Source organism: Sinohyriopsis cumingii, unplaced genomic scaffold (genome assembly GCF_028554795.1).
Source record: "Sinohyriopsis cumingii isolate HCF-2022 unplaced genomic scaffold, ASM2855479v2 utg000160l, whole genome shotgun sequence".
In the NCBI taxonomy this organism is placed as follows: domain Eukaryota; kingdom Metazoa; phylum Mollusca; class Bivalvia; order Unionida; family Unionidae; genus Sinohyriopsis; species Sinohyriopsis cumingii.
In genome coordinates this window covers 11,434,935-11,456,113 of record NW_028315873.1, presented here as the reverse complement: position 1 = coordinate 11,456,113, position 21,179 = coordinate 11,434,935, and the positions used below count along the sequence as shown (strand labels likewise).

At 35.9% G+C, this 21,179-nt stretch overlaps 1 protein-coding gene across 3 annotated transcripts; it reads right to left on the bottom strand.

Moving 5' to 3' along the window:
- Window positions 1-7,447: 7,447 nt before the first annotated feature.
- Window positions 7,448-20,564, bottom strand: LOC149774779 (uncharacterized). Of its 3 annotated transcripts, none has more exons than XM_089944822.1 (4): window positions 20,410-20,564; window positions 13,692-14,715; window positions 11,009-11,199; window positions 7,448-9,500 (listed from the first exon to the last, which is right to left on the bottom strand). In XM_089944822.1, the coding sequence occupies exons 2-4, from the start codon at window positions 14,441-14,443 to the stop codon at window positions 8,578-8,580; spliced, it is 1,866 nt and encodes a 621-aa protein (XP_089800948.1). In that variant the 5' UTR covers window positions 14,444-14,715; window positions 20,410-20,564; the 3' UTR covers window positions 7,448-8,577. The 3 variants fall into 3 exon arrangements, with proteins under 3 accessions (XP_089800948.1, XP_089800950.1, XP_089800949.1); XM_089944824.1 differs by having other exon boundaries at window positions 11,009-11,196; XM_089944823.1 differs by having other exon boundaries at window positions 20,414-20,529.
- Window positions 20,565-21,179: the final 615 nt, after the last annotated feature.

The following is a 21,179-nucleotide window of genomic DNA, read 5'->3' as shown; positions in this document are numbered from 1 at the left end:
GGGGTTTTAAAAGCTATACTCCGTAAACGTAACTTCTTGAGGCCTAATTTACACATAACTAATTTCATTCGATATTGCATATCAATATCAAAAAGATTACGCCGCGTCCTAATTTACACCTAATTTCAGTCGACACTACATGGGCCAATAAAGGTTATTACACCGCGTCCTAATTTACTCTTAAATGATTAAGTCGATAATGCATGGACCAATAAGGGTTATTACACCGCGTACTAATTTACACCTAATTTCAGTCGACACTACATGGGCCAATAAAGGTTATTACACCGCGTCCTAATTTACCCATGAATAATTTCATTCGATATTGAATAGTTTAATAAAAGTTATTACACTGCATCCTAATTTACACATGAATAATTTATTCGACAATACATAGACCAGGAAAGGTTATTACACCACGTCCTAATTTACACTTAAATGATTTAAGTCGATAATGCATGGGCCAATAAGGGTTATTACACCACGTCCTAATTTACACTTAAATAATTTAAGTCAATAATGCATGGGTCAGTAAGGGTTATTACACCGCGTCCTAATTTACACTTAAATGATTTAAGTCGATAATGCATGGGCCAATAAGGATTATTACACCGCGTCCTAATTTACACTTAATGCATGGGACAATAAGGGTTATTACACTGCGTCCTAATTTACACTTAAATGATTTAAGTCGATAATGCATGGGCCAATAAAGGTTATTACACCGCGTCCTAATTTACACTTAAATGATTTAAGTCGATAATGCATGGGCCAGTAAGGGTTATTACACCGCGTCATAATTTACACTTAAATGATTAGGGTCGATAATGCATGGGCCAGTAAGGGTTATTACACAGCGTCCTAATTTACACTTAAATGATTTAAGTCGATAATGCATGGGCCAGTAAGGGTTATTACTCCATGTCCTAATTTACATATACATTATTTCAGTCAACACTAGATCATTTTTTTAAGGAAACTGAAAACTGTATATTGAGTTTTAAATGTCTCCAGTATTAAAAAATGAACCTTTGATTTCGAAAACGTAATTTCATGCCTATTTTAAAACGTATTTGATAAGCAAAAATAGAACATATGTTTGATGTCCTGATTTTGTAGATATTGTTATAACTACTGAGCAAGTATCTAGAAAATAAAATCTATTGTTTTAGAACGTGAATTCCAATTAATCATTAATGCAAGACTTAAAACTTCAAAAATATGTATACGCAGTAACTTAAATCTTTCTTTCACTCACGGTATTGTTTGCAATCTTATCAATGTCCGCTTGATTCACTCTCTGTATACAAAATACGCACGCACACGCGCACAAACGCCTGCACACAAGCACACTTCAAATTATATTTACACCAAACAATTCTCTCAAATGGAAAAAAAACGTGCACTTATTTATATTCTCTCTCTCTCTCTCTCTCTCTCTCTCTCTCCAACAAAATACGCACGTAAATATTTGGGTATATGAATAACTATTCCCCGACACTCTATTTCGCGAAACTATACGTTCAAGCACCAAATTATCTGTAATAATAATAATAATAATGATTATAATAATAATAATAATAATAATAATAGCAAACTTATTATGAAAATATCATTATCCTATTGCTAAATGCTTTGTCCAGAGTAGTATAGGATTGTTATTATTATCATTAAAGAATGGTGGCTTGGTGCTAATCAGCACGTGATGGGGTAAGATCAGCTATCAAGTACTCAGTGTGAACAGATCTAAAAAAATTGTATTTTTTTGTTTTTTGTTGCTGTTAATATTTTGTTACTTTCAACGCATTTTAGACGTATTTTAAAAGTTTTTGGGGTAATTGTAAGAAGAATATTCTCGCATTATTTTGAAACATTTTTATCCTTCTTCAGGAAGTATATCAGACTTGAACTCGATTATTCACGTGTAATAATCAATAGTTGTCTAAAATATTTTGATTATGCATAACATAGATGGTACACTTTACATACAGTGTTTGCAGTTTCAATACACACTATATGTCAGCACGTTAACACTTCATGTTATTATGACTGGTCCATGACATATTGCGTAATATTTTCGTTATTAATTGGCTGCGGGAATTTCCTTTGCCTGACCATCTAGAATTACTTTACTTTATAAGTATTTACAACCAGAATATGGACGTTGTATATTACATACTTGATCCTATATTGTATTTTACATAGTTGATAGTATACTGTATATTACATACTTGATACTATACTGATGAAGAAAAACTGTTTCGATTTGCAGAACTGTGTAATTTGTTTGACCTGGAAGTGATAACCTGTAGCGGCCTACGCAGTGTCAGTCGATTGGACAGCCTGCGCAGTTTGAGTCGAATGAACAGCCTACGCAGTTCGAGTCAAATGAACAGTTTACTTAGCTTGAATCGATGATTCAGTGGCCGCTGCTATTAAATTGGATTGTGCCTGCTGTTAATGTTATTAATTCTTCTGAGCTAAGAAATGTTAAGTGAGATAAATGGTACGATATAACAATGTTTATTTTTGCTTAAAAAATTGGTCTCGCTTTATTTCTGTTGCATATTTTATGACCTTGAGGCCTAATACAAGAAAATCCTAAGTTTGGAAGCAAAAACAGCTTTCACCTCTTGCGATTTGGATTTAAAATGCTACAAGGCATAAATGTAGCTGTAGTACGTGTTGAAGTCTTTAACTTTGTATTTTGACTGTGACTTGTGTAAAAGTCTGTTTTTAGAAGTGCCTGAAGCAGAAATAGACCGCGGAACCATCTTTACCAGAACCAGGTACTCCACTGCATTTAAGAGAGATAACTCTGCTGGAACTAGACAGGGGTAAGAGTTATCTAGTCAAAACATACACCTTTTCAGCCATGTGTACCACATTTTAAAAAAAAAAAAATTCATAAAAATACAAAATATGATCTAGATATGAATTAACATAATCTCACATGTTGCCAAGAGGCTAAACTTTTCTTAAAGCCTAACAGAAAGTACAACTCTTACCTAATGCACCAATCGCAGCTAGTGGTGTTGTTTATTTCTGAATACAATGTTCCTACACCTTAAGCTCTGCCCATCTGGGGTTGTACAATTGGTACCGTTATACCGTATAATACACAGTATATGTATCCTATTGGATATAAATACTGAACATTATCAAATACAACTATGTGGATTTTAGATGGAGTTGGGAGTATCAAACAATTTTCAATTTGAAACTAAAACTGAAAAGGGACTTTTAAAAGCATTGCACATGCTACGTAAACATTGACAATAACGTAAACATTGATAATAACGTAAACATTGATAATAACGTAAACATTGACAATAACGTAAACATTGACAATAACGTAAACATTGACAATAACGTAAACATTGACAATAACGTAAACATTGATAATAACGTAAACATTGATAATAACGTAAACATTGATAATAATGTAGGATTTTATAAATGATGACAATTATTAAGGTTGTTGTTGTTGTTGTTGTAGGGTTTAACGCCATTTTTCAGCACACGATAGGTTATACATGGCGGCCAGTATTAATGGTGGAGGAAGAACCCAGGAAACGCCGAGAAGAACCACCAACCAACGAGATGCTACTGGCAAGCTTTCTCACATACCCACATTGGCTGAATCCAAGACTGGAACCCACGCCGACAGAGCTGAGACTGCAGTAATCTGTAACGGAGAGCGCTTCAGACCACTCGGCCACTCGGGGCCCCTTATTAAGGTTGATGTTGATGGGAAGAGAACGACGAGCCGTTTAACTGAGAGTATAATTTAACATTCCCGGAGCACAAGCAAAATGTTGAATTTTGCATTTTATTATATACTTTTTATTTTTGATACTCAAGGACCAGAATTTTACCATCATTTCCTAGAAGTAGGAAAACGATACTCTCGTTTTCCAAACCCGTTCACCATCATCTTAAACGCGACCAGAACTGATTTTTTTCTAGATGTTTCCCAGGTACAGCTGATCAAGCACTATGCCGTAGCCTCACCTGATATGCAAAAGGAAATGAGTAGCATTCTCAGTAACAAATCTGTATCATCACGTTCCAACAATTTGTCCAATCCCATTCCAATGTAAATAACTATCCAAATAATATAATTCCCCTGCCAAGTCCCCATTGGAACCTCATCTAACGTTGCTTTTAGCCTGGCGTTCGATAGGTAAACATTTAGAACAGGGATGGGCAAACTACGACCCGCGTGCCGCATGCGGCCCGCCAAGGGTTTTCACGCGGCCTAGGAACAAGTCATCATTTGCACTGACTCTGTTTATGTTACTCTGTTTATCAAATAAATGTGCTTCTTTTGAAGTTTAAGTTTTCAAATATTAACAACGTATTAACAGCTGAAAATTAATTAGATCTTATTTAGAAAAACCTTTTGTTTTTGCTATTTCAAATATTAATTATTTTACTTAATGAACTATGCGGCCCGCGACAAGGTGTAAATTTGTGTATGCGGCACTTGCAATGGAAGTTTGCCCACCTCTGTTTAAGAGTCATTCAGCTGCTAAAATCTTCCGTGACTTAAATTTTGAGAATTGTATAACTGTAAACCACATATAAAGGCCTTCTGTTCCATCTGTCTAGAAGTCCGTGTTACAAACAATGGTCGTATTGAAAGTAAGCGACTTGTTCTTTATTTACGAGCTGCGATATTTATTCAACATCAGCTGAACGACGTATAACTCGGTTCTTACTTTACGATGGCATTTGTATTGAAAGGGTTCAAATTTTAAACATTTTTGTTTCAGTCAAGCATAGTGATTGTATCAAATTTTGTGAAAATTACCTCAGTATTTCGATTCTGAATGCCAGAACACGTCTTGCTGTCAGCATCAGAAAATCTTGATCATGATTCTACGCTTCGCATCTCACAATGACCCAGATCTTCTGAAGCTGACAACTCAACGTGATATTGCAATAATGATCAAGTCCCAGCATTCACTATAACTATTTTGTTTTAATTACAAATATTAAGATTCTTTTCGGTTTCCAGGCCTTGAGTATAACAATTCAGGTTTAGGTAGGCTTCCAGGCCTTGAGTGTAACTAATAAGGTATAAATTAACTACCAGACCATGAGTATAATTATTAAGAATTAGATCGGCTTCCAGGCCTTGAGTATAACTATTAACGTTAAGGTCGGCTTAAGGTCATGCGTATAACAATTCAGGTTTAGGTAGGCTTCCAGGCCTTGAATATAACTATTAACGTTAAGGTCGGCTTAAGGCCATGCGTATAACAATTCAGGTTTAGGTAGGCTTCCAGGCCTTGAATATAACTATCAACGTTAAGGTCGGCTTAAGGCCATGCGTATAACAATTCAGGTTTTGGTAGGCTTCCAGGCCTTGAATATAACTATTAACGTTAAGGTCGGCCAGGCCTAGGGAATGCATATTAAGATTTAGATCAGCTTCAGGGCCTTTAATATAGATATTAAGGTTTAGGTTGACTTCCAGGCCTTGATTATTACTATTAAGGCTTAGATGGGGTTCCAGGCATTGGATATAACTATTAAGGTTACATATCGGCTTCAGGGTCTTGAATATAGATATTAAGGTTTAGCTTGGCTTCCATGCCTTGAGTATAACTATTAAGGTCTAGGTGGCTTCCAGGCCTTTCGCATAACTATTGAGGTATAAATAGGCTTCCAGGCCTTTCGCATAACTATTGAGGTATAAATAGGCTTCCAGGCCTTTCGCATAACTATTGAGGTATAAATATACTTCCAGGCCTTGAGCATACATTTTAAGGTTCAGGTAAAATAATTAAGGTTTAGGCGTTTTTTTTCTCTCTCAAAGTTTGTGTTTACAACTATTTAGAATAAGTATGTATCCTGATAATTGTTTATTACTATCGTTTCTAAAAATAAAAAAGCAATTACAGTATTATTACTTACTTGATATATGATGCCCTGTTTATGTTAAATAATCTTTATGCAGAATGATAAAAAATAGCACGTCAGTATATTGTACAAAAAAATCATGTTGTACCTGATCAATGACATTAATTAACACCATATAACCTGCTGCGTGACATTCAAACATTTCATGGACAAGTAGTGCAAACTATTTTACACGTTAACATAAGTTTGATTCATTCACTGTCATACCCAATGATAAAGCTGCGAAAAGCATAGATCGAGGCCTGGAGATCAAAACACTTTAGTTTTACAAAGGTTAAGCCTAAATTACAAATATCAAACTTAAATTCAAACTCAAAATTGCTTGACTTCCTGCACGATCTGCCGTCAAGCACTGTATTAGCGAATCTGAGAGAGAGAGAGAGAGAGAGAGGTGTATGATTCACAAGTATTAATGTTGTAAGTGTTTATACAGTATTGCATTTACAATTTTAATAATCGCCGGTGTACAATTAGAGCAATTAACCATGTACAGATAGTATCTATCCATTTCCGCATTTAATTGGTATGCAAGTTAGATGGTATGATATGGCTATGACAAAATCGTGGTTTACGATCAATTCCTGAAAAAGAAGTTATAACATATTCAAATATATTGTTTCCAAACATTTAGTAGCATGCCTTTGTAGGAAATATTCGAGTACGGTTCAGCACAAGGTTAATATTTAAAATGCATGTCAAAATGTCAACTTGTTCCAAAAGAGCGTCAGGTTTCTTTCAAATAAACAAAACAAACATGAAGCATGCAACTGGATACTTGTAAATACCACAACCTGCCACTGAGGGAACATACAAATAGATTATTTAACTGGCAGTAATAAAGATGTATGGTTTTGTTATAACTGTAGGAAACACAAACTGGCTTTGGATTGTCAAACATGGCAATATTGTTGATGTGCCATAGGTTGTGAGGTTTGTTTTGTTGTTTTTTCGTGCAAAACTCGGTTGAAGGTTTTTTGCGTTGAGCAGTAGTCCTTGACTGATTGGATTTTGACCGACTGTGGGTATTCTGCTTTGTGGCATTTGGTTGCTTTTGCTGGGCAACGAATATTAAGTTTCTTGCCTTAGGACACAATTTGGCCTGGTCTGGGAATCGAGCTAAGTATTCCTGTGCTGGAAATTAGCACGCTAGATTCCTTGCTACTACACCTACTAATACTGTTTACATTGTTTAAAAATTAGGCGATATTTAAATTTATTTTGATTTAGTACTGCTATTTTCTATATATATGTATTATGCTGGCCACTGAATTCCTAAATGATTGAATGGCCAGGGTCGATAGTCACGATCTGCTTTAGTGGACGTGATAATGCCTTTTATAGTCATGCTAATATTAAATGCATATAAAACAGTACTGAATATGAAGATACACTGAAACGGTATTGAACATATCTTACGTGAATAACATAAGTTATGAAGCATAAATGGACTGTATTGAAGTTAAGTGGAATAGTTGTTACATATAAAAATTAAGTATACAATCAAAATTAATTATACTCAGTTCAAAATATTTTATTTATAATTGCAGGGTTTGACTCGCCATAACTGTCTCCGTTTCATTGTTTTCACAGTAAAAAATATCGGATAAGTGATTGTTATTAGTATTGACTTTGGTGCATTTGCAAACTCGTACTATTTCCCGTTTGAGAACTTTTTGATTTTTATCCGGGTAAGTAATGCAATATTTTAATGTCGGACTACTCCCACTTGTTTTTGGTTTCTAGCGCTTGTGTGACTGAGAAAAATAGACCACCAGGCACAGTCTGAAATAACGACTATGCCGTGTAAGATAAAGACGAATGTATTAAACTAGTGGTTCTTATAATGTTCCATTTCCAATAATTTTTTCAGGTTCATGTCTGATTTCGTTCTCACTTTTTCAAATAATAGAAATACGTAACGCTGTTCAGCCAATTGCGATGTACACTAAATATCAAATCAGATCTTCGTTAGAATAGTATACACCATATATATTTGAAATAACCAAACACGTCATTGAAATTGCAATCAGCATTGATCTAGAGCCATATGTCAAATTCTGAGAGTTGTCGCCCTTGTATCAAGGTTGGTAATGGTTGATAGCATTGCATAATATCAAGCACACTAAAATATGTCTACACCACTACGCTGAGTGTCACTATAAATCATACACAAATTTAAAATCAACATTTATCGATACCTTTCCAAAAATGTTAATTTTAATTTCGAAACAGATACTTATTCAAATGGGAGTAAAAAAGAACACAAAACAAAGAAATTTTATATGAAGGATTATGCTAATGAGTAAGCTTGGCTACGGCTGTCCTATTAACTGCTTAGGTTGTGTCATGAATGTAAACACCACAAACACAATCAGCAAAAACGTGAACAGTTGATGCCCTAATTATCGAATTTTGCTTGTTGTTAACTTGAGCCTAACCACGAACACCATGAACAGATCTGTCTTCCCACAATGTTTCGACATATAAGATCTACGATGTTCCGCCGATTTCATAATTCTTAGCTAACGGCGTAGACCCCGATTGCCGGTGTTTATGCAACAGCAGATCTGTATGTAATTGAATTCGCATAAAACACTTTGGGTAAATAACTTATTCTTCTTCCGTAAAGCAGACAACCCTTGCATATCAGTTACGCTCTTCTGCTACATTGGACTTCTTTTTCTTCCTTTTGTTCCTCTTCAGACCGTAACAGCAGCAACAGAAAATAGAGAAAAAGAAATCCCTAAACTGGGAATTGAAAAGTCCGTATATCAGCGGGTTAAAGGCACTGTTGATAAAGTAGGAACGTATCCCTATCTCGTATCCTACCATTGCCGGCTCAGAAAAGAAGTTGGGTTCATAGTCATTGATAGAGAAAGTATTCCATATAATTAAGCTTAAATAGGGCAGAAAGCTGATGACGAATAAGAGTGCAACTATGAACATGATGACGGTGTATTTTATAGTGTTTATGTCCAGCAATTTCATCCTTAAGTCCTTAACATTATCAGTGTCCGTATTAACCCTCCGATCCCCGTTCTTTTTCCAGTAACCCATTTTCAGTTTTTGCAATAGGAGCATACTCTTCGAGGATGTGTTGCTCTTGAGTGAGCTGGTTCCGGTAATAGTGCTCACTGCCGTCGTTGCGGTGGTCCCGGCACTGATAGGACGTACTTTATTCGACGTTGATCCTACACTGCTAGCGCTGGATGGCCTTTTCCGTTTTGATTTTTTCCCATCGGAACTCCCAGGCCGTGTATCGCTGTCTTTTGACGACGCCAAGCTCATTGCGCTTGGCGGTCGAGTCGAGAAAGTAGCCATACTGCTGGCGCTTTCTGGACGTATTATGCCGTTGATCCACGTGGAATTACGTCTGTCGTTTCCCGGGCCATGTCCTTCGGGCCAGGACTGCTGTTCTCGTCGGGATTCGATTTTGAACACTTGGTTCTGTGAGGGGTCGCAAATGGTCACATTTTTGATGCTTTGAATGCTACGCTTACTACGCCCACTGATGTCCGTCACAATTGTCCGTCCTGAAGTGGGTCTGTCAGCATCCACCTCCGGCATTCCTAGAAAACAAAAATGACAAATATTCTGATTTATCTCATGACGTTCTTTTGAATTATGCCTTTTTCTGTCCACCTTTCATTTTAGATTCATTTGCATTTCGTCCCATTTATACACATGTAGTCACGCGCATTATTGTCTAGAACGTATCTAAATCTAACTCTTATTCTTCATTGTGGAATGGTGCTATCTTTCAAGATATGTCTAATTACTAAGTTTTAATGATTGAATTATATTTGTTCTAAATTGCAAAATAAATTAAAACTTGTTTTCTCACTTACGTCAAATATTCGTTTAAAATTAACATCTTTCGCAACGCAAAATGTACACAGAAATATTACATTTTTTCTCTGAACACCCCTCCCCAGTGAGTTTTTGGTAGTCTCAAAACGTGTCGTATTGAAATGACACCCAGTGCTGATTGCAGTTCTCACAACAAGCCCCATAGTTATAAAATTGTTATCATGCGTAAGCTCGGACTGAATTCGAAATTCTGACTGGTTAAAGTCTTAGCTCCGAACAGACATGTAAATTTAGAGCGAGTCCAAGTTATGGAATATTCTTGTAAAATCCGCTTTGTTCTTTACCGTCCTTAGCAATTCGACGCCATGTTGATTTCCTCTTTTGATTGACTTTGCTTCTCCTTTTGTTAATATAATCAGCTTAACTTTTCCTTTCATCCTGGGTATCAGGATTAGCTTCATTTACAATTAATTATTTTTTTATGGACATAGCTGGCTATAACATTTACATAATATTATATTTCCCTCCTGTACGAAAACCCAATGAGCATTACTGCGATAGATTTCATTATAATTCTGACTGGCTAAAGTCTTAGCTCCGACCAGATATGTAAATTTAGAGTGAGTCCAAATTGTGGAATATTCATGTAATATCCGCTTTGTTCTTTACCGTCTTTAGTGCAAAGAACAATTCGACACAATCTTGCCAGCCAGCCTTCACCACTTCACACAGAGTGAAAGTGCTCTTCTAAATTTAACTAAAGCAACAACAACAAAAAAGACAGCAAATATTCCCCCAAATGCCAAATACAAAAGAGAACAAACAAAAACAGCAAAATAAATCCACAAAATCCACAAATAAACCCCAAATTTATAAAGAAAAAGTAAACAAAACCTACATGCATACATCACATCAAAGGAGAAGAAAGCACTATTGCGTACACTAAAAAGGAAAGTGTAAAAAAAGAAAGTGTACATCTTTATAATTTGAATATTTGGAAGTTCATTAGTAAAGATGAGTTATGATTTCCAAGTATGTTAAAACTTAAGATTAGATCCAACAGCATCGCCTACATGTGTTATATATATATATATATATATATATATATATATATATATATATATATATATATATATAATTTCTTCTTCAAACCTTAAATATGATTTGCAAAATACAATAGGTGTACATGCACGAGCAGTAACAAAATAATTCACGTGCTTTCTTCGCGAAAGATTGAAACAAGCATTCGACCAGAAATCCACCCTACCTCGGGTGACGAATTCCCGAAGATCCACTGCGTTCTCGGGAGTAGCATCGGGAATCTCGTCCAGTACCTCGTCATTTATTTCTTGGACATTGTCCGAAAGCACTTTATCCTCTTCTTCATATGCCTCCATGGAGTCCTGACTGCTCCGGGTTGGCACAGTGTTCGAGGAAGAGTTCACTTGTTCCGAGCTGCTGGTGAAATAGGGTATATCAGATAAGACTGGTTCTTAAATTGAAATTTCTGAATTGAAATATAAAGATGTATTTCGTATGAAGCGAAGTGTACAGGACATACGTTATTAAAAGATTCTTGTAAACTGCAAACTGAGACAGTAACACCTAGAGGTATTCTTATTACTAATTTTGTTTTGTCTTTCTAATCTTTTATTGAAATTGCAACTGATATAGCTGAAAATATATTATCGACTATATATTCAGTGAATTCTGTTGTGGAGGTGTAAATCACTGTTTTAGTTAATACGCTGCTATTGTTCAGATGAGTCATTGATAGAACATTAAACATACTCTAGAAGATAATGTACTCCATTTGTATGTTGTTACGAGTCTGTGCTCTTACACAAAGTAACAGAAAGAGTGAAGACAACATGCTTTGTAAAATGTAATACATTATTTATTTCCCAAGAAAAATGAGAAAAAAGAACATACGGTTTTCCGAAACTAATCCAAAAATAATCTAAGAGTTAAAAAAATAGAAGTACTAGTAATAAACAGTCCTGAATGAAACTGAGTTCGAATCCCGGTGAAATCCAAAAAGGAAGACGATGATGTATGTTGTAACCTGCGAAGTGATGTTATGTCAACAGTTTCTTGTTGCATCGCAGAAAATTGTGTTCCAGTTTGAATTCAGTATAATTTCCAATCATGATTTTATCCAAGAATTTTCTAGGATCACTTATGTACTTCCAGGGAAAAGAATCACTTGAATTCAAAACAATTTGAAGAAAATAAATGGTTAGTCCAAACTGGACACAACTTAAAGGAACTTTACTTTTCAAGTGTTAAGGCACAACTGATATAATTATTATCATAACATCAGTTATAAGACTTGCCAAAACGCAAAACAGATTCTCTGATGGGGGTCAAGAGTTCACCCTTCCAGAAGTAATAGAACTTTGTTACATGATAATTATCATGTCGTCCAGGCATGGCCTTGACTTAACTTAATAACTGTTACTCTGAGAAAGTATAAAAAGAATTTTTAAAAAGTTATTTACCAAAACTGTCACTGGCTCTGAATCAAGGCCAGAAACTAGAGACAGTGTTTATATTATTAAGTGTTTATCAATACTAATCAGGTCAAACTGAACTGAATTTATGGACAATGTCAAATCCAGTAAATAAGGTTATATTACAATAGCATGTCATGGAATAATATTTTTTTAAAAACAACTAACAAAAAAATAATTAAATTACATATTTAAGGACACAAATTGTATCTGCAAATAGAATACACTCCAGCCCAGTTGATCTATGTTGTTGTGTTCCACGGGGGTCTGTTCTTGGACCTGTTCTCTTCATTCCGTACACTCAACCGCTCTCAAGTGTCATAGATCATCATCCAGTGTCTCACCAATTGTACGCTGATGACACCCAAATATACAAATCTAGCCACCCAACTGAAGTTGATACTACCATCCAAGGTGTAGAGAGGTGTATTTCTGATGTGAAATCATGGATGACATGTAACAAGCCGCAGATGAATGCACATCCTTTACCTCAAACAATAAATATCAGCAACACCAACATTAAATTCACACAATCAGTACGAAACCTAGGTGTTACTCTGGACAGGACTCTCACATTGCACCAACATGTCATGAACATATGCAAGGCTGCATATCTTGAGCTGAGACACATCAGCTCAGTTCGCAAATATCTTTCAGGTGATGCCACTAAAACACGTGTGTGTTCGTTAGTACTTTCAAGACTGGACTATTGTAACTCATTTCTGTCTGGTTCATCTCAATACCTACTCCAGAAACTTCAAAAAGTTCAAAACACAACTGCTCGAATCATACTTAGATAATCACGATCAGAGCACACCTCCCCGCTGCTCTGTTCCCTACATTGGCTATCCATTCGATCCAGAATCAAACACAAAATTTGATCTCTGTGCTACGTTACATTATCGGACTCTAGTCCAACATACCTATCCGATCTCACCATGTGTACACACCAGCAAGATACTTACGCTCCTCTTCTGACAATCGTATACTCATTATTCCCACTATGAAAACAAAGTCATATGGACAGCGTTCTTTTGCATGGCAAGGTACATCAACGTGGAATGAATTGCCCACTGAACTTAGACACAATGACACAGTGATCACATTCAAGGGCTCTCAAAACTCACTTATTTAGACTGCAAGAACAAACTTAAAGACCCCGTAATGTTTCCTACCTGAAATATTCTCTTCATGTTTTTTATTTTTTAATGTTTTTCTAATTTCATAGCGTTTGTTTTTGTAATAATAGTATTATATGTTTTTTATCTTATAGGTGTTGTCTAATGTTGTAAAGCGCTTAGAGCTTCTAGAGATTAGGCGCTAGTCAAAGTCCTCATTATTATTATTATTATTATATACATAACACTGTTTGTTTTCCTCACATACAACCCAACATACAAAAATCTATGCAACTAATCAGTAATGTTACATATATACCTGCAGTCTGTTCCATGTGAGCCGCTCTGTCCACTCTCAGTTCGGCGAATCGAGTTTTTGGTCACATAAAAGCGAAACTTCTTATGTTTAAACAGCTGATATCCAATGAGAACATACAGGATCGCGAGGGCAATCGTCATAATGATAAATCCAAGGAAATGGAAGATATGAAAAGCCCAGATGTACGGCCTGTATGATTCGTCAAGGGTTATCGTGCAATCTTTTCCTTCAAGATACACCGTCTCTGAGTACTTCACACTAACGGGCTGTGCGGTGTATAACACCATAGCAGGCCAAGACAAAAACACGGAAGCCGAAGCGCACACTCCGCAAACAATCCTGGCGTGTTTGATAGACATCTGCTTTTCGAAAGGCTTACAAATACGTCTGTACCGGTCCACAGCGATACCCAGCAAGGTCAAGGCCGATGCTATGACAGCGAAATGGTTTACAAATCTGAACAGTTTGCACGCAGCAACGCTTTCGAAAGTAAAAAAGTATCTCATGTCCGATATTTCCATTGGCATGGATATGCAGCAAGAGAGAAGGTCGAAAATAGCCAGGGCGAAAATAAATATTGTTGCCGGTGTAGTTTTTGTCTTCCAGCCGTAGAAATAAAGGGCTGCTGAGTTACCCACGAATCCCATCACCATTAGAATTCCAACAAACAAAAATGCTGGGATAAGGACGACAGCAATATGTTCGGATTTCTCCCACAAGAGGGCGCTTTTATCGATCGAAGAATTTGACATGGCTTAGTTTCTGCTGCGAGCCTAACAAATCTGCAGAAATACTTTTCTAAGACATCAATGTGGATATCCCAAATATGGAGCTTCAAATAGTGTTCGTGTTCCTTGACCCATATTTGTCATGCTTGATGGGAATAGTCATATACGCTCACCGTATATTCTCTGTCATACACTGCAGTCGAACAAAGTTAACAAATTGGATCGTAAATAGTGCCGGCTTGCATAGCACTCCCCGTGTGCAAATGCAACGTCGAAAGGAGCAGCAACTCTGGGAGCTGTAATAGAAAACATGCATATGAAAAACATCTTGATCATGTTAACTTTAAAAAATCTTCACGTTTATTTCATCGCTGTTTGGACCGCTCCGGTGGCCTAATTGGATAGAGCATCGGTCACGGATGTGGGAGGTCACGGGTTCGAATCCCGGGCGAATCATACCAAAGGCTTATAAAAATGGTACTAGCAGCTGCCTGTTTTGTTGTTTGATAATCAGAAGATAGTGTTAGGACTGGACGACCTGGTGCCATGATAACGTGGCTGGGTGGGACATCATGCTAGATGTCTGCCACATGATGCCATGATATCAGAATAAACTAACACATTGCAACGTTAAAAATCCAAATCACACACACACACACACACACACACACACACACACACTAATCACCGTTTGAATATATTGCATTAGTTTGTATTAGTCTAAATTCAGACCTATTTTATCTAGACATGTTTCTGTGGGACATTTTTCGATGTACACTTTGAACCAGTTTTGTTAAGTAGTATCGATCTGCTTAATGACTTATATCAAAGTTATATTGAATCCACTCAACGTTAATTCATAATTTTCATACATTTAATATGACATCTTTCCCCCAATTCCTTTTTACACGCGCCACGTGTCTGTATGTAACTTAATGATACATTGATTTCCTCTTTTGATTGACTTTGCTTCTCCTTTTGTTAATATAATCAGCTTAACTTTCCCTTTCATCCCGGGTATCAGGATTAGCTTCATTTACATTTAATTATTATTTTATGGACATAGCTTGTTATAACATTTACACAAAGTTATATTTCCCTCCTGTACGAATAACCAATGAGCAACACTGCGATAGATTTCATTACATACACAATTTGTTCATTCCACTACATGTGGGAGACTGAAAATAAAACAGGCGGTGAATACATAGATCCGACCGGATAACACAAAGATGTGCTAAATTTATCGGATTCACCGCTTCGGTACTCTCAGACCAAGGCACCTTGATTCAAGTAAATTTGATATCCATTTCCCTCTCTCTGTTTGCATTTGGTCTCACAGGGATTTTGTGGTTGTGCATGTTTATACATTTTATTTCAACATACATACATACATACATACGCACGCACGCACGCACATACATACATACATACATCATACATACATACATACGTACATAGATGCGTGCATACATTTAGTCATTTATGATTATTTTGTTTTTTCCTCAAGTTTATTACCTTTTCATATCTTTAACAGTTTAGTTTTCTTCTATGAGCTATCATGTAATTATTTGTTTTTCTTTGCACGTTACGTTTTATGCGTGTTTGTCTCTTTGTAACTATATAGTACGTACCCTGAGGAAAAATGAAGATCTTGCGTAGGGTTGATATGTAGGGTAACTTTGCTATTTTCCCCGTGCCTTTTTGGAACTTTTGTGTAATTTGTTAACTAAGTCTGAGCATGCTAATTATGAATGCGAAATCAGATAAAAGTAATGTATTTAACAACAAACCTCCATCACGTTATTTCAGACTATTCGTGCTGATAATGCAATTAGATTAAAATCGAGCTCTACTTAAAAGAAACATCTGACAGACGCCGCTATAGGCTAATGTTCTGGTGACCTTTGGAATTCACGGACCACGGATTTTCAGTAACTTATCAGGAAAAGCATTCCAATTCTGGTATTGGTGAGTCAGCGTTTTAACCTATCAGAAAAAGCATTCCAATTCTGGTTGTGGTGAGTCAGCGTTTTAACCTATCAGAAAAAGCATTCCAGTTCTGGTTGGGGTGAGTTTGAGTTTTAAACATGATGCCCATGGTGCTGTTTATCGTTCTCATCGATTTTAAAACTCTATATCTGCTGCTGACTTGGAAGAACATGACCTATTTATTTTTGTATGCCATACTTCCATTATGTGTGATTGATTTTATCAGATTAGTTCAAGACAAGGGTGACCTCCTTGGTGCTGGAAACCACAGTTACTAGTAACGTCTGTTAAAACCATGCATGCGGATTTGTTAGTATTGGTTACACAGTCATTTCTTCATTTTTTTTCTCTTCATCGTTCTCATTATGCATAATACAAACATTACTGATCCTTGTTAATGTACGGGTTCTATTATAATGTAACAGCGACAAGATTCTATTATTTGGTAAGATGGACAAGTTTCTATAATTTTGCAACGTAGACAAGTTCCTATTATTTTGTAGCACACACAAGTTTCTATTATTTGTAACATGGATAAGTTCTATACTGATACACTTTTGGAAGGGTCAGATATTAGTCTGACGAGAAGCCCTTTTCCGGAAACTGAGGACACGTCACGCTAGAACAGAACGGAGAAAGAACGGTTTGTTTTCAAAATTAACACCGGCAAGAGCTTACCATAATAGGTGGTTTGAATAAAGATTAATCACGAGGCTTGCCGAGTTTCCTTTTCATGAAAACTTTATACAACGAGTGGTATATTACTGATACAGCGTACATGCTATACATATGTTTTATTTATATCACATACAAATATACATATTAGAGCATTGAATGGAGTTAAGATATGCTCCGGGCAGCTGTGTATTTTCCGAGTGAATGGACTTCTAACGTTCATGCCACTGTGTCCGCTACAAAATGTAGTTCTGCGAATTTTCTTGTCGTTAACAATCACATATGCAAATTGAAAACTGGACTGTCCTATATTTGAGCTTATATGTTTATTCACAATTATTAAATAAATATAGGACACGCGCATGTTTTAAACATTAAATAAGGTTGTTATGAAGAAAGTAGTGCACTACAAACACTGTTAGCTTCTGAACCTAAACTTATCAGGCATTCACGTGCTGGCGTATGGAAATTAAATAAAAACTAAGCAAAAACGAACCTACAAGAGGTAATTAAAAAGTTTAATATATTGACAGTTCATCTAAGTCATTATTCTGCTTGAATTAACATTTATATCGACAATACAATTCTCTGTCTCTCTCTGTGTCTCTCTCTGTGTCTCTCTCTCTCTCTCTGTCTGTCTGTCTGTCTGTCTCTCTCTCTCTCTCTTTGGCGGTTTGACTAAACTTTGCCATCATTCATAAGTCCAGAGACATCGTCTTATGACACAAGCGAAAATCCCCAACGATCGTTCTTTCATGGATTTTTGCCCGTATCTAGCTACGATAATCCAGAGAGAGAAGGGCTGGATTAAGGACTTTGGGGGCCCTGGGCACAGCCTACATAGTGCCCATACCTATCCTGCCTTGTCCATACGATTACAGTACTATTAACAGCACTGCCTGTGAAATCAGATAATAATATACAGGGTCCCTTGAGCCTCGTGGGCCCTGGGCACGTTGCCCGCTATGCCCAATGGATAATCTGAGAGAGAGAGAGAGAGAGAGAGAGAGAGAGAGAGAGAGAGAGAGATGGGGAGGGGCGACCATTTGGATATTTTTATACTAAATAATTAACAATTGATTTTTTAGAACATAATATGTTTAAGAGAAACAACAAAAACAAAGCATTAAATACGCTACAATATGTGTGCCTCGTAACCGACAAGTATAACATATAGGCCAAGTGTCGACTGGCTATTGCAACTATGTGTCAATCATATTATGAACATTGTAGATAGATCCCAAGGAAAGCGTGAACATACCGTTACGACGACCAGATTAGATTACAGAAGGTTACTTGGTACAAGTTCAGTTGTAATATTTTCGTCCAGCGTAATATATTTTTCTCTCTCATCCAAGATTGTTGTTTATTTAATCCCTTACGCACGAGAGGGGATTGAGAAATGAAAAAAAAAGAAAAGAAAAAGGATTCCGATGAAATTGTGTACCATTTTAATTTCATTTAGAAAACATGGACTGTCCATACTTTTTATCGTTAGTTTCATATGACAATTATGATCAATGAGTTAGCAAAAAAATTCATCATTTATCTTTTGCAGCGGAAAGAATGTCTATATATTCGCATAATTGCGCCATGGGCGGATCACAATTTTATATACTATTGGTATATCAAGTCGCTTTAAATGTAATGCTATTTTTAAATGATTATTACGGTAGTTTGTTATCTCTTGTAGTGATCAGAATTAGCTAATTCAACGTTCGAACTTCTGCTATGTTTTACAATTCTAAGCAAGTACAGTATCCAAACGTTGTATAGAAACACATTACAATGACTAATTATATTCTGATTTGTTGGCTTGCATGACATACTTGTTGGTTTATATATATATATATATATATATATATATATATATATATATATATATATATATATATATATATATATATTCTTGCTACGTTTACCGCCCTTTTTCTGTGCGTCTGTCTGTCTGACTCTTACATTACATTTACTTTAATCCTATTCCACCACCACCCTTTCGTGCCCCCCCCCCCCCGCCATATATAACGTGTAAAACTACCTATGTTGTTATCGTGCTCTGAATAATGCGATTTTGGTATGATTTACTATACGGATCAACGACACCATAGGTGGGTGGTCGTTTAGTACACTACATCCACCACGGTCAGTTTACCTCTTTATTCCGGACAATAGGAGTTACATTCCAACGGCAGATCATTACAGGAATACGACCGATACTTTAATGTATTGTACATAAATTATTCCACAGGGTATTGATAAGTCTACTGTAATTACTTGGGATTTAAGGATTTATAACATAAGAAAATGAATGAGAAAACAGAATGGATGAATGACCGACTGAATGAAAGAATAACTGAAAGAAAAGACAATAACAAGTATTTAAAATGTATGAACATGGTATTAATTTGTGCTATATGATTATGGAAGACGAATGGCGTGGCATGGAGAAGAGAGAATACACAAAATGTCTTCATCTCACGGGTTTACATATGACAAACGAAACAGGTTACTTATTCAGCGACAAGAACTTTGTAATCTTTTTTTTTTCTTCTCTCTAGTAGATGGTGATACAAAATGAAGATGATAATATTTGTGGTTCTTTTGATAATAACATTAAATTTTCAGCCATGTCACATAATTGTTGTTAATGTAGTAGTAGTAGTGGTAGTAGTAGTAGTAGTAGTAGCATTGTTGTTTTTGTTGTTATAAAGTTAATGAGGCAACGTCAGTTATGCTTTCTCTTAACATCATGGTGTATTTTACTCCAAAATTTATCCTGAGATTTTGTCAGCAAAATATAATTATTATTTCGCTCCACGCTTGACAGTGTAAAATATTAATGCCCTCACTCTGTTCTAACAATGCGAGCGTTGCTTATTTAGAGATACACATATTTTGACAGATGTACATAAATGTAGACAGACATACTTACGAACAGACAAACAAACATAATTTTTTGTTGGTTTTAACGGCACTTTAAACACGTTATTAAATATATCGTGATGAGGCAATGGGAGCTGATTGCTTTCCCCAAGGACAAGCTGAAGCAATCGTCCTGTGCTGGCTTGAGCGGGTATCAAACCCGCAATCCTTTGATTACTAGTACGACAGAGGTACCTAGATTCCCTCGCAGTATGATAGATATATAGATAGTTGGTAGGCAAACATGCATTTTGATGCATCATGCAGACAAGCATATATACATGTATGCATATAAAATAATAATAACAAAGTCATTAAGAAAATAAATAATAAAGATTATGTTTTGATATTATACGTACTCAAATCAGCAGAGATGGAATTAATCAAACATGAAAACATACCTACCGTATCCATGTGACCTTATCTACACGGTACCTTTCATTCCTCTGACCAAAACAGGTTTGTTTATTACATTTTCCTCCCTGGTCTATATCAAGTCAATCAAGATTATAGATTTTCAACTTAATCCCCCAACGAACATACTTCAGTTATATTCGGCTGCCAGCCAAAATATCAGCTTTGCTGGATATTTTCATTGTTCCCGTGTACCGATAAGATCCGTTTATTCTCCTTCCTTATGTATTTATCTTTTATATTTAATATAATCCACAGGTACAGTACACATCTGCAAGCCATTTCAATTATAAATCCTGTTTGAACATACAATGCGGTTACAATTGAACTATGAAGTCATAAACACTTAATCAACCATGAAGAAACTTGACACTGTAATGCCTCAACTTTATTATGAATATAATAAAAAGAAAAAAAATTGATACTTCAATTTCTGTACATTTCAGTCGTTTGTCATGGGCAAATATAAACTTGATCATTTTATTTTCGAGAACGACATCTTAATAAGAGGCGGTCGCAACTTAGTAGTTTCTATATATACACTATTTACTTGCCGCTAGTTCTTATATCGTTGTGGTCAAACATTGTTAGTCCCAATACAGAATTGATAATGTTAATATTTAAGGTAGACAAAATGGACAGATTTTAATTGGACAAATTAAGTTATACTGTCGACTAAACTAACATTACCTTTATGGGTATGGTCAAATATGTTTTTATGTTACTGTCCGGAATCCCAGCTCCGCCAATGATTGAA